General features: G+C 36.2%; 1 protein-coding gene across 1 annotated transcript in view; it reads left to right on the top strand.

The window, feature by feature from the left end:
- Positions 1–15,920, top strand: part of LOC111045297 (transient receptor potential cation channel trpm) — a 255,258-nt gene that overhangs the window by 229,394 nt on the left and 9,944 nt on the right. The window contains 6 exon segments of the mRNA XM_039421133.1: positions 1,651–1,833; positions 6,126–6,311; positions 7,582–7,938; positions 8,809–9,174; positions 9,846–10,186; positions 11,454–11,766. Coding sequence (XP_039277067.1) covers positions 1,651–1,833; positions 6,126–6,311; positions 7,582–7,938; positions 8,809–9,174; positions 9,846–10,186; positions 11,454–11,766 — 1,746 coding nt within the window.

Below are 15,920 nucleotides of genomic sequence, written 5' to 3'. Positions count from 1 at the left end.
AGAATATTAAGCATCTAGGAGTTGTTTTTGATGCAGACATGAAATTCAATTCACACAATAATAGGATGCTGCGAATTATGAAAGCTGCTTTATACAAATGCTCTAGAATTAGCCACTGTTTTCCAATAAATATTAAAAGAATTATCTATTTCTCTATGATTCAAAGTATAATATTCTATGGTATTACAATTCATAGTTTAGCACCAGTGTATTTGAGACAGCCGTTGTATGATGTAGTTAGAAGAGTAGCAAATACATTATTTAATGGAGTCGAGCTTGGAATATTAGGTATTATGACACCAGAATCTCTCGCAAAATACACTGATTTGTCCAGACATTATTTTGAAGATGAATTAAGGGAAATAAACGAAATAAGTTATGGTTTGAGAAATAGGCTATTTAGAGCACAGCGTTATAATAATAATTATGGTAAGAACCTATTAAAATACAGAATCCCTTACCTGTTGAACGATTTGCCACCAGAATTGAAAAATTTACAAAGAAATGAAATAAAAACTAAACTTAAGAATTATTTCTAGGAATTGTTTGAATGAAAAGATATGTTGAAGATTATTGTTAATATTCTAATAGGTTAGTTAGTAGATAGGTTAGTTTGCACATAGTAGACAATAATAAACTGCACTGTACAATGGGAAATGGAAAAGAAAAACTATGGATGAATAAATAAATAAGAATAATTTTAATATTGTAAACAAAAAAGTGCTTTAGAAGCAGTTGAAAATGATTAAGAGAGTGTATATTACAGTTTGTAGTATAATAAATGTTTTTTTGGAGCATAGGTTATTTTTTTGTATTCTATGACTGTGTGTGTATTGTAATATTGTTGATGTGCATGTTGGTTCAGCTAGTCAGCTGTTCAAAGCCACCTAAATGCAAGAGACAATAATGTCTGCAAGGTTCATCACCGATTTAGTAGAATATAGAGTGACTAATGTTGTGATTCAAGTGGTAGAAATTAGAACTTTAATATCAAATCCCAGTTAGAAACTATAATAGACTTTCAATTTAGTTTATTGAACACTTTACAAAAATTTTCATTTGTAGTATTTATAGAATGTATACGGTAACTATTATGATGTAGTATGAAATTTGAATACTCCTCAATTAGCTCTAAGCTAGAGGAGCAAAAAAAACACTGTATGTATATGATACTATGTAACTTTAAATGAAATAAATGAAATTGAAATTGAAATTATTATTATTATCATAAACACATATGAGTTTCCAATCACACTGCAACGAGTTTTATTTTTATAATATTATTCAATTATTACATATGAATGTGATTATTTTAAATAAATTAGTATTATATGAAGATAAATTAACTAAGTTAAATAAATAGTTGGAAAATTATAACATTCATCTCCAAAGTTAATAATATTATGCATTTTTTAATGTATTCATCCTCTGCTCTGCTTCACAACACATTCTTTTCATGGTTCGTCTTGACTGTGTAAGCATGAGGTAGCATATCCAACAAATGGCTACATGAGCTCCAGGCACACACAAGGATCATGAAACCGATAATGATGATGTTGAAAGATGAATGGACCTACAGCTCTTGGTGGGTTCCGAACCACCAGGAAGCGGTTTTTAAACTCATAATTAACTATTGCTTTATTTATTGCAGGACCATTGGTAACAATGATGGGTAAGATGGTGAAGAACATGATCTACTTCGTGGTGCTGCTGCTGGTGGTGCTGATGAGCTTCGGCGTGTGCCGACAGGCCATCCTCTTCCCGGACTCCGACCCCAACTGGACGCTCGTCCGCAACGTATTCTATCAGCCCTACTTCATGTTGTACGGAGAGGTATGCCTCAATTCTTGACAGTTGCGTTGTCAGTCATTTTGTGCTATTTTTTCATTTAATGAAAACTTGAATTTATGTTGCCGACTAGTTCAGTATATTATTAGTATAGATGGATGAAGCATTAGGACCTAATCCCGTATCTATTCGTTATAATTTATAGTTAATTTCAAGTCAGGCTAAATTGTTTTTCATTCATCTTTGTCATCTTTGTTATGATGGTGAATGCTCGAACTTCTAATTCTCATATAGGTACCGTAATTATTATTATTCCATTTACATTATTGAATTACTATGAATGTGCCCTCTTCCATCTCAATACTCACATGGCACAAGCACAGGTCAAGGTTGACTTCTGTGGGCAAGCGGTACCCTTTACTTGCACGCGAGGCTCGCTGTAGGAATGCTCCTCTAGAATGGAGAAGTATGCGCATGCGCTGATAACGTATTTGTTGGAGCAGTTCCGTTCACAGTGATAGCTGTTACTGAGCTGTGACTGGCATTCAGAGGAACTGCAACTGATTCGCCAATGCACGAAAACACAGCATAACCTTATTATGTCAAAATCAAAATTTGTAACATAACCTCTAGTTCAGTCAAATGGTTGTTTTTAAGGAAACAGCCCCAAAAGAATTTTTCTCGACGGTTCTATACGTATTTTGGGTCACTGAATTCGAATCTGAAATTAGCTGACACGCCAGACGGCGGCTTCACCCCCAAAACCTCCCAAAATTTCGAACTTTTTCAATTTTTCCATTAATCTCTAGAACCTTGAGTTTTACAACTAATCATGAGCGAGTTTTCCAACCCAGTGGGTCACTAGTTCTAAAGATTGCCAACAACTCAACTACATCTTATCATCAATACTACTACTCTCTACATCATAATGGCTTAATATATAATATAGCTTATATATGGCTTAATATAAGATATAATGGCTTCACGTAATCACTCATTCACAATGGCTGTCGACTGTAAATGCTCATTCGTTCACTGGTTCACGAAAATAAAGTAACGGTTATTTTTCCAAGTAGCAGGTAACAAACTCCTCCAACGAATGTGTTACTCAAACAGATAATACGCTTGCGCAATAGAAAGGAGCAGTTCTACAGCGGCCTCGCCTTTACTTGCAAACCTAAATACTTGGGTGTAGTCCACCTGTCATACAAGACCCATATCCAAAGGTTAAGTTGCAATGTGCATAGCAGAGTCAACCTGATACGAAAGCTGGCTGGTACAAATTGGGGAGCTGGAGCTGATTGCCGAAGAATTTCATCCCTGGCACTTATTTTTTCAACAGCTGAGTATTGCTCACCGGTATGGCTCAACAGCTCCCACACAAAGAAACTGGATGCCCAACCGAACAGTGCATTGAGAATCATTTCATGCACAATAAGACCGACTCTTGTTCCATGGCTTCCAGTTTTAGCCAATATAGCCCCAGCACAGCTTCGTAGAGAAGAGCACCTGAAGAGAGAATGAGAAAAGTGCCTACACAATCCAAAAACGCCGATGTATGATGACATCCCATTTTTTCAACAAAGTACCCTCAAGTCTAGAAATCCTCCATGGAAGATGTACCCAAAGATTATGGAACGTGGTAACATGAAAGAGATGTGGAGATAGAAGTGGGCAGAAGATGCACCCACAAATAACTTCCTAGTTGAAGATCCAGCTGAAAGTGTGCATGGATTTGATCTCCAGAGGAAAGAGTGGAGTGCTCTCAATCGGATCCGTGTGGAAAAAGGACGATGCGCTCAGGAGTAAAAGAAATGGGGCCTACAGCATTCAGATTTGTGTGAGTGTGGCCAAACACAAATCACGAGCCACATAACTGCTGAATGCCCAATCCATTCTTTTGAGGGAGACCTAAGAGAGCTGCATGAAGCCACAAACAGAGCTGTAGACTGGTTAAAGCAGCTAAGAATAGAACTGTGAGTGACTCTGGAAGAAGAACTAAATATTTTTATTTTCATGCTAGGCCTGAAACTGATATTTTATGTTTTAGTGACGAGGTTCTAAGACCTGATTATTATTTTATTTCCTGAAAAGAATTTCAAGGCTGGTGTTGGTGTCGGACCATACGATTGAATGAATTACTATTATTGTCATAGTATCAATAATTACTATATTAATATACTAATATTATCAATACTAGTATTGAACTCTGTACTGGAGAGGTACTTACCAATTCATCCATATCCCATTATTTGTGAAAAATATTATCATTTTTTCAATCAATAGTTTACTAGTATAACAAGTCAAGGTGAATTTCTTGTTACAGACATTGTTTTGTCTGGTTTTTGTTGTATCTGCTGCTATTCTCTATATACTGTAGGTATAGGCTGTTATTGTATCAATTTGCATTATTAAGTCAATTACTTCTAGACAGTGATCTCGCCTTGTAAATTGTAAAGAAGATCTCATTTTCATTTCATCTCAATCTTCCACACTGGTTTTTCTTCAAATTGGCCACCGTATTACTGTTTTTTTCAAAATAGGTACCCACGAAAACTCAATATTAGAAGATTGAAAGAGAGGGGAAATAGCTCGACTTATATAACAGTAATACGGTTCTACAACAATAAAGCTGATTCCCACATATTTGTGAAAGTGACCGGCACAGTAAAAATATAAATTCCAGGTTTTCTGATAGGACTATTCCTATAGCCGAGCGAGTATAGAGTCCCATTAAAACTTATGGGAATACTAGCAGGTTACCCGTGCAAGGTGGACCCCGCAAGGGTCTATTTCCAAACTTGACAAACTGAAAACTTGACCGAGTTTGAAGTAGGTCTATAACCATCCTCGGTTAATTAAGAATATATGCAAAATTTCAAGTTAATCAGTCCAGTAGTTCAGACGTGATGATGCATCATTCGTGAATTTCCTATCCTGTGATATTTTTTATCAAATTTTCTTCCTAGAGACTCTTAAAAGATTATAGGAAATCGTCAAGAAGGACTATTTGTCAAAAAATAAAAGAATACAAATAAACATAATGTATAGGTATATTATATACATCACATTCTACAATGTACATTACAATCTAACCCACCCAAAAGCCTCATTCTCCATCCATAAATTCTTGAATACTGTAGTAATCCCCGTTTGCTAAATATTTTTTCAATAGCTTTTTGAAATATCCTTATTCTCATTTTCTCTCAAAGCTGACGACAGTTTACTCATAAATTTGATACCCATATAAGAAGGCTTTTTCTCATACTGAGCTGTCCTGCGGTATTGTGCAGAAAATTTACTCTTATTTCTCGTGTCATAATTATGTATGTCACAGTTTCTTATAAATTCTTGATCTCCTATATACATAACTAGCAGGGCACCCGTGCTTCGCTACGGGAATTGAAAGATAAGATTATTTTTGTGAAACATAAATACTCTTTGCAGGACTCTAATGGCTTAAGACCTTTTATCGCTCTCACAGCTCTCTTTTCCATTCTGAAAATTCTATGTAAATTTTTGAGACTGGAGCCTCCTCATACCAATATTGTATACCGAATATGTGACATTATGAGGGCATGATATACTGTACATGCTACGATAGTGTTCCCAGTACTTAATCTTGAAATCTGCCTGAGTGCAAACACTCCAGATGATATTTTACAGCACAATTATTGATCAATATAGTTATCCCAAAACAAGTTCCAATCCAGCAAGACATCCAGAAATCACAGACAGAGGTTGTTCAACATTCACTCCATTTATTTGAACGTTTATTTCTTCAAGTTCTCTGTAATTATTTCTATGTTTGAACTGCAAGAACTGCGTTTTAGTTTTGTTTACTTTGAGGTTATGATGACTGATGAATTGGGCTATGGCATATACATTGACAAAAGTATCTAATTCTAAATTTTCTGCATCCTTTGCACTACAAATGTGTCGTCAGCATACATTAAAACCTTACCACTTGTTATTATTTGTGGTAAATCGTTCACATATAAAACCAGCCGTATATAAGCCGTATCTATCTCCTATATTATAGTATATAGTATATTATACTATATTATCACCGTAATAATAATAATATCGTGTGACTTGGCTGGCTCAGGTCTGGTGTCAGAGTTTTCAGGTCGCATTTGATCAATTTCAGGGCCTCTGACATGACCTATGACTGCTTTTTAGGCAGCCGGGACCGACGGCTTAACGTGTCCATCCGAAACACGGGAAATCTGTTATTATCACCGTGCACTGTACAGGTCACTTTCAATGCACTGTTTCAATATGCCTATAGAATCTATAAATATAATTTGTTGAATGAATGATTGTTTGATGTGTAGGTGTTTGCGGACACGATCGACCCGCCGTGCGGCGACGAGCCGGGCATGGAGAAGTGCCAGACGGGCCGCTGGATCACTCCCTTCGTCATGTCCATGTACCTGCTCATCGCCAACATCCTGCTCATCAATCTGCTCATCGCCGTCTTCAACAACATCTTCATCGAGGTCAACGCTATCTCGCATCAGGTCATTTTCAATTGGTTTTATAAATATGATCACTGCTACTGTTATGAAGCTCAAAATTATTTTAAATCTGGTCACATTTAATTTGTGGGTACGGTATTACATAATTTGTTGAACAGTATTTTTTTCATTCATTCAAAATGCATGGATTATTTCATTTCTCCATTAATTTATCAAATCATATTAATCCAAGTTAATGTAAATTAAATTGCATTGCAAATTGTCTTGTCAGGAGATTTGAATGAGGAAACAAGAGATTTGACAATTAGGTGTAGACTATTGGTTGGCGATCTGGTTAACCTTTCTTTTAATAATTATTAGTTTCCTCGCCCTATCTACTACCATAGGTAAGTACCTTTCTTTTAATAATTATTAGTTTCCTCGCCCTATTTACTACCATAGGTAAGGAAAGTTCAACTTAAGGTTCTTCTATCATGAAGATTCGACCCGGAAGTCAATAAAATGTAATGGACAATTGCGGAAAAATGGTGCATATTGAGTCAAAAATGGTGTTTTTCTCTAAAACGGCTCCATCGATTTTTATCGTATAGATATCCATAAGGCCCATCAGCTTCCATAAGTCTCGTTTCTTACAGAATATCAGAAGCTCCGCCACATTCTCGAGTAAATGGATTTGTCATTTTTCTCTCACGTTTTTTTTTTTAATTAATACCCTGGATAGTAATTTATAAGATCTATACTGTCATGAGTCTTATTCCTGGGAGACTATCAGGGGCTCCACTCTATCCATAAAGAAATGAACTAAACCCAGGAAGGCAACCCGCAACACAAGGTTTGTGTGAGTAATGGAGAATGTAATTCTCAATTTTTATTGATTTTAGCTGTTACAGAAATGGAAAACTGATAAATGGGCAAGTGAAGTTGTTTAAGTGTAAGTGAAGCCACGAGCTATAACATGAACCTCAACCCCTCAAACGGTGAAAAAGTGGCTGGCGTGGAATGGATATAGGGGTGGGAATGTCTTCCTATCTCAATCTGCATTTATAAGGCCAGTGTAGAAATGGTTGGAATTGGGGGTGCCGGTTGCCGAGAGCAAACTGACCAAACTCTTTCCCCACCCAAAAAAATACAGAGTTGAGTCTAAATTTGTGGGAGTAGAAGTTTCATGTTATAACTCGCTGCCTATACCATAATAATTTTTTCTCTTGGAAACATTTCAAACCAGAGTAATTTTATCACAATATAACGGTACTGGAATTGGATAGATAAACAAGTTAGGTTTGCAGATATTATTTTGGGGTTTGTGTTGCAGGTGTGGATGTTCCAACGGTTCACAGTGGTGATGGAGTACGAGCAGAAGCCAGTGCTTCCTCCACCGCTGATCGCCTTCTGCCACGTCTACCTCATCCTCAAGTTCCTGAAGCGCAAGGTGCAGGGCATCCAGGAGACCTACGACAACGGACTCAAGCTGTTCCTCGACAACGAGGACCTCGAGAGGCTCTACGACTTCGAGGAGGAGTGTGTCGAGGGCTACTTCCGCGAGAAGGAGAGCCTCAGGCACATGTCCACCGAGGACCGCATCAAGCAGACCACCGAGCGCGTCGAGAACATGTACCAGAAGGTCGAGGACATCAACCAGAAGGAGAACAATCAGAATTCGTCGCTTCAGGTTCGTATCAATCCGACTATCGAGAGTGCAGGGAGTTGGTTTTCACTTTCCGAAATAAATTTTTTGGAGAAATATTACATTTGTTAAGTTGATGTAACTTATACAGCAGAATTTTTCAAATTACGTTGAACAGGACTGAAATACTATGAGTTGGACTGAGTACCATATCTTTCGTAGGAGATTTGCAATGTTCTTCAAGAACTGCATCATTGAAAAATTTAGAATCAAGTCTACACACTATCTTAATAATCACTGGCAATTATCTTATAATTGTACTTCAAATGACATTAAAAAAAGGTATTGATCATTCATTAATAATGAATTATTTCAATTATTCCCAATTGTGAATACATAAGGATAAGGAGAATTATAGTGTAGAATGAATGAGAACAGAATGCCTAAAATAATATTCAAGGAGAGGCTGAATTCAAGAAGGAAGAGAGGAAGACCGCGAATAAGGTGGAAAGATGAAGTGAGAGACGATCTCAAAAAAATGGATTGTAGAGAATGGAGACAAATCAAATGACTGAGGACCGAGAAACGTGGAGAGCTGTAGTGGAGGTGGCCAAAGCTCATGTTGTAGTGCTAAAGAAAAAAAGGAGAATTATAGCGAGATTTCAGATTAACAATGTTGGCTCTTCCAATTTTACTGATGTTTGTTATTAGTTTTACTCGTCTATGTTTCATAGTTACTTTTGTGAAAAATAGAAAAGAGAAAAGTATTGGCTCGGTCTATTCAATCATTTGTAGAGTTATCCAATATTTTATGAATGGATAGCTATTTTTTTTTGTATATTAGAAAAATGTTTTACAATTATGTGGGTTACAAGATAAAAAATGCTTATAGAATGATGACGATTTTTTTTACAGGCGGTCGAATTCCGTATCAGGAAGCTGGAAGAGTTGTCCGAACAGACACTGTCCACTCTGGGCGTGATCCACCGGTTCATGGCGACGCACAACCGAATCCACGGCATCGACGCCGACTTCCTGCCGGAGCGGCTGCGTCGGATGAGCGACCGGTCGGAGGCGGGCCTGTCGGAGGTGTCGGATCCTCCTGCGGCCGTGCTGCCTCCGCACCCGCGTCGACGACCGCCCGCCCGGTCGCTGACGGAGGTGCGTCCGGATCCGCCCTTCTTCACCGAGGGCCTCTCCTTCCAGGTCAAGAGGTCCGCGCTCGCTGAGGCTGAAACGCAGAACACCCTGCCTGAGGAGGATGAGAATAAACAGTCTGAGGTGAGTGTTCAACAATTTATTGAAAATAAAATAATAAATGAATTGAAATATCAGAAGAAATCAGTCATATTTTATTCTAATAAAAATATTTGATTATATCGAAGGAAATAGTATTTGAAATTATTAAATGAAAAATGATTAGAAAAAAGCAAATCAAATTATTTTGTTTTTATAAAAATCGTCAATACCACAGATGATTAATATTTTAAAAAATCTAAAATCAAAATTCTATGCTCATCGCATCCTCTTTAGTTTAACCTAAGATGAAAATGAGGTACAATTCGGAATGTTTGACAACATTTGGAGGTTTCATAAACACAGATAAGTTGCTAAAAATTCGTTTGTTACCATCATCATAAAAATGATGAACCCTTTTTAATTGTAGTTTTCTCCATTGAAATTAATGTCATCGGATAAATGGATGAATTTATTTTATTTGCCAAGAATATAAGAATGATTTACAAATAAGAATATGCAGCTGCACTTAACTAAATCAAATACATCAAAAATAGAGGAACTGCTTATTACTACATAGGAAATAAATATGAAATATTGATTTAATAATCCTTCTCACTGTACTCCTATGAGTACATATATTAATAGTACAGATAATACTTGAATTAAGTATATGATTCAATTTTAATAAATGATGATGTAATTTTGTTTTGTAGATTTCAGTGGCCAGCAGCGAAGCGGGTGACATTGCGGTGTCGGTGCATGACATGGGGGTGGGAGCTGGGGTGGGGGGCCGCCGCCAGAGTTCGTCGGGGTCGACGCCGGGGGCGGCAGGTGGTGCAGGGGGGGCGGTGGGTGGCAGTCAGTACCTGAACCCCATAGTGCCGCGCCAGTTATCGCAGACCCACTCTGAGCCTGACAACTCGGTCAATGACCCCATGTGCTCCAAGCCCTCATTGGTCGAGCGATCGGTCACCTGGGCTGAGCCTCGCATCAAGGTCATTCCGCCCCCGGGCACTCGCTCCATGTTGATGGCTATGCACACTGAGTACACAAGGTCAGTCTCAACATCATCTCACACAAAATGCAATACAATTTTCCCACAATAAAATGCTCATAAATTGAACTATTTTAAATCAAAAGATACCCTAGCTCATGGCTATACACACTGAGTGCACAAGGACAGTCTCAACATGATCTCACACAGAATGCAATACAATTTTCCCACAATAAAATGCTCATAAATTAAACGATTTTAAGTCAAAAGATACCCAAGCTCATGGCTATACACACTGTGTACACAAGGTCAGTCTCAATGTTATATACTGCAATGGAATTTTCCCAAGAATAATATTCTTAAAAATTGAAGGATTTTTAAACAAAAGAGACCCTAGCTCTAGCTGTTAAAATCTCTCCCCTTGGCCCTCAATCATATGGATGTACAAAATTTGTAAATTTCCTGATAGCGGTTTCCCGCTGTTTCAGCCATTTTAATTTTTTAACAGAAGTAGTCATCAAGTTATTTTGTAATAAAGCATTTCAATAGGGCTACTTGAATTGTTAATAATTAATAAATAAATGCATAGTATCTTTTTTCAAAACGTTTTAATATAAAAATGGCTTGTATGCTCATCAAAAGTATAAAATAAAGTCAGAATTCAGAAATCGCTATGCATACCGAGAAACAGAAAAAAGGTCTGTCTCTTTACATACCGGATTAGCATTTTTTTGTATGTTTAATTTGAACCACAATTTTCTCAGGTGTATTTCAGACGATTGCTTTACTTGAATCAGTTCCAACACAGATTAAACAAATTTGATATCTATTCCATAAAAATTCAATAAATTCACTTGACATTTTTGCTTGTATAACTCAACTATTACTAACATGTAGATGAAAAATAAGGATTTCTATCATATCAAATTGAATATGGAAAATATCTTGAATTTAACTTTATCATCATATTACTAGCATAATTAAATTTGACCTTTTATAAAATGTAGATCGAAAATAAGGGTTTCTATAATATTTAATTATTTTCATCAATTCAAGAATGAATAATGAGAATGTAAAACCGACAGGATTACCTTATTTATTCTAGGGACAATATTATTTTGAATATAAGGGTCAATAAATCTATTATAATTAGACATATAAGACAATATCAAGTTCTGGCTGCACAAAAGTCGGTTAAAAAAGCCTTCTCTGATTGGTTTTCGTGAAATTAATCACGATCAAAATGTAATCGGCTTTTGTGCTATTGGGCCTGAGGGTCTATAATAGGACTTTGGTTTGAGAATAATTTGTATTGATTGTGTCGCAGCATAACCGACGAGTTGGAAACGATGTGCGGTCTGCTGTCTCCGCCGCGGTCGCCCAGCCTGCTGTCGCCGCCGCGTCATGAGAGCGGAGGCGGTCCTCCGTCGGCGGTTGCTACCGCCAGCTGCTCCCGCCGCAGTCGCCATCACTCGGAAATGTCCAACCCCGAGATGGCGCTCTTCCTCGAGAAGGAACACCTCAAGGACGCCGAGGAGAGCGACTACCACCTCATGGAGGGCCTCATTCAGCGCCGCATGCAGCGCAGCGACTCCGACGACAAGTTCCATAACAATGCCTTCTTTCTCACCGCCACACAGGTCAGCTATAGCTTTGCACTAGGGCTCTTATCTTGTGCTTGATTGTATTCGAAACTTTCATTTATCATAAAACAATATAAGATTATTGGCCTGCTATAGCTTTGCTCTAGGGCTCTTATCTTGAGCTTGATTGTATTCGAAAGGTTCATTCTTCATAAAACAATATAAGATGGGGAAATAACTAGCATTGATAACAATGAATGAATATAATAAAAAATATATAAATAGTCCTCTCATAGATAAATTATCATTAAAAAAAGTGGATGGATATATAATAATGAATGGAAATAAAATGATGAATGGTAATATGATGAATGGTGTTGCTGTGCAAGTGTGCACCGCATTCACTACAACAAGATTTAGGTGCTGTTTCTTTGTTAGGCTGAGAGAAAGTTAAGGATTTTTTAATATACATCTATTCGAACCAAATTAATTATTTGAACCATATTTATAGAAATAAAAAGGGATACTGCTTGCTGCCTCAAATATAGTTATCTCTGATAGTATAGTTCTATCTCAATCAACTTCAAGAAACTTCAGTGTACAGAGTTTAGCAATGAAGTATGGAGAATTTGGAACAGCTGTTACATGCTCATTTTGAACAAAAATTAAAAAAAAACTTGGATGTTGTCATCTTGATAATTCCTTGGTCATTATGTCATAAGCACTCAAGTACAAAACTGCAGTTTTGAAAAAATGGAGTCCAAAGTTTTCTTGTATGTTCAAACATAATTAACAATAATATTGTTGATCCTATCACAATGAAACTTACAAAGTAGGTTCAAATTACACTTATTCATGATTATATTATTCCAAAGTAATTAAAAAATAAAAAACTACTGATTTAATTATGACTTGAATTGTTTTGTCCATGAAAAACGATGACATAAGTGGATTTAAGTTATTTGGTCCATGAAAAACTATGACATAAGTGGACTTAAGTCATTTTACCAAATGATACTTGACACCATCCAAACAGCAAGCTATTTTCAAACTAACTACAGTTAAGTGTTTATACTCAAGCATAGATTCCCAAAATTCATCTGCAATACCTGACTTAAGATGTTATAATGATCTTGATAACGGAAGTAGGACTAAAGTAGTTTTACCAAAGTGTAGATCTAAAAATTCTACATCCGGATTTGAAATTATTATCTCATTTCTTTAAAAAGTAGACTCAAATGCTTGTGTCAAATGACCAAGGAATTAAGGATGGGAAGAAATGAAACCATCAATTTACGAACAGAAAACAACATTTGAGAAATGCGTCCGTTTTTGACCAAAAACTCTAATCTCTTACGTTATTGTGAGAAGCTGATGACAGAGTGCCAAACAAGAGACAAACATGCCTTGAATGCTGTTGGTGGATAGAGATTGAAGTTTTCTGTTTGTAATTGCTGTTTTCATATCAATTGTGAATAATTGACTGATTGTTGTGACATTAGTCGAAAACTACATTATTGACCTCTACATTTTTTAGAAAACGTCACTGTCAATTCAGATTGTTATCTAACACTGCTGCGTGATTTTATGCCACAAAAATTGAGAAGATGACATATCAACAATCAACCTTGATACTGACTGGTCTCAATATGCCATACATCGAGATAAAATACGAAATTTCTAAGGCAGAACTTCTCTCAACGCCTCATTTCGTCGTGTAAAGATGAAAAGTGGCCTCCTCGTTCACCGGAACCGACACCTTATAACTATTTTTTATGTGGCTACTTCAAAGCTTGTGTATACATCAACAAATCACTTACACTTTACGCCCTCAATAAACTCTATGGCTCAACTCACACTTACGTGACTCAGGTCGAGAAGAGACTGCGACTCCTAGTCGCAGCATGTGTTTCCAAATGGTGACACTCAGACCAGTCGATTCTAGTCTCCGCGACGTCACCATTTGAAAACACATGCTCTCTACTAGGCTGAAACCTTAGGAGCGTGTAACAGAGCTCGAGCTTGGAAAGTTCCTATAGTGAGGTCTACGTTATAAAGGCAGTGTTTGATTAGCAATGGTATTACTATCCTTGTCTATCATTCAACAAAGCGGATAGCTTCTCTCTCTCGCTTTGCGCTGTTGCCAGATCGGCTTGTAACAATGTAGAATTTATGATTAATTAACAAAATATGTTGTTTTAATTATGAAAGTTCATTATGAAATTATTGAAAAATATAATTTTTTGTTCAATAAAATATAATTGATTATTTAACCCTTTCTATCCCACTGTTGTTCCTGAACAACATGACTTTCTATGATGTCTATTGGATCAGTGATTGAATGAATCTGCCATCTACTGGCCTTGTTTGAAAGCTACATTAGTCTAGTTTAGTATTATACCACTAGAGAGCACTCAAATGCAGTCTAATTTCTGAAAAAGCAGCTGTCATATCCAATTGTACCAACACTTCAATGTGACAATTTTCTTCGGTTTTTATAATTTTTTATAAAATTCTGAAGAACTGAAAATAAGAATAAAAAATATCCATATAATTGTTTATTATTTCATGATGGAATATCAGTCATAGGAATAGAAACTTGAACAAAAATATCATTTATATTCAAAATTTTATGTCTGTTGTTTTAGAACAACATTGGGCCGTTAGAGGAGTCACATGTGAGGAGACTTTGAGGTTATGTTATTGTGTTTCTCTCAGTTTTCAAACGCGTTCGTGGAGTTATTGTTTATTGAATTATTGTGGATGATTGTTTTTCGTTATAATGTACAAAATCTTGGATAATGAAGATTTAGACAAACTCATGAATCTTCCTGAAGATGAGTTGAATAGTTTTTAGAAATCAAGATACCGGACAGTAATATTATTGCTGATCCTCTACAAGAGAATGTACAGGTAAGATTCTCTCCAATTTATTTTCAAAAGTCTGTTTTACCTGTGCAATCTAAATCATTACCTGAGTCAGCAGTCCTGTATTACAGGACTCATTGGTATGAAAGCAAATAGCCTAAAGCTACGTTTACACTATATGTAGTTGTACACTATAGTACATTATACATTACATTATAGTAGTGTACACTATATGTAGCTGGGGAGCTATATGAAATTTGAGCTACATATAGCTCTGCTATAAGGAGATCTATGCAAATTTCATGTAGCAGAGCTACATATAGTTTGGAATAAACCACTACTCACTGCTTAGTTATCCCAACCAGATGCCAAAGAATGTAGTTCTTGCAGCAGCCACTGCTTTCGGCAAAGCTACTGTGATGCTTTCATCACAGAGAAGAGAGAGAAGATATTGGATAATTTTGTAAATTTTGGATAGCTCATTTTCTGCTATATAGCTGAGAAAATAGGCTCAACTGCTATATAGCATATCTCCAAAGTCACTCTTTGAACTTGTAGCAGAGCTTTATAGCTGAGCTACATGTAGCTCTGCTACATAGTGTAACCTAGCTTCATAATTCCCTTTTTCTCCAGACACTGGAAGAAATATTGGGCATGAACATGGGTATTTTGCAAAACAAGGAAGCTGTGTAAGACTGGGTACACCAAGGTGTATTGCACAAAATGTGGAGTACGTCTTTGCTCAGTCCCAAACAGAATGTGCTTCAATGATTACCATAGATAAAATAAAAAAATCCAATAGGCTACAAGGAACAACTTGTTCTACAAAAATAGTAAATATGATAAAGTAGTAGATGTAAGTAGATGTAGTAAAGTAGTAAATTTATAATATGATAAACCCCAATTTCCAGTTTTTAGTTTGTTTCATATTATGTAAGTATGTATCAGTTAGATATGAACATAATAAATAAGTCAGTAACAGCACCTAAATCTTGTATAGAAATCATCCTCAAATAACTACCTACCGAACACAATTAAACGTAACATGGATTTCAATGCTAACCATAGAAATATATATTTTTTATCTTTTTTCTTGAGCTCAGTTATACTACTATCAGTTAATTATTACAATTTAGAAGTAGTCAACTTTTCCTGTTTACATGTTCAATTTTCATACAATAGGATTCAAATCCTATTCTTGAGCAAAGAAATAGTTCATGATTGAAATATTGTGAACATTTTTGTAATGAGAATGTTCCTTTGAACTTATTTTGTGCTCTGTTATTAGTGAAATCGTCATCCCCTTGAATTCTTAAGTCCATTGAATTGAATAAATAAATCTT

Source organism: Nilaparvata lugens, chromosome 2 (genome assembly GCF_014356525.2).
Source record: "Nilaparvata lugens isolate BPH chromosome 2, ASM1435652v1, whole genome shotgun sequence".
Taxonomy (NCBI): Eukaryota; Metazoa; Arthropoda; class Insecta; order Hemiptera; family Delphacidae; genus Nilaparvata; species Nilaparvata lugens.
This window is presented reverse-complemented; position numbering and strand designations above follow the sequence as displayed.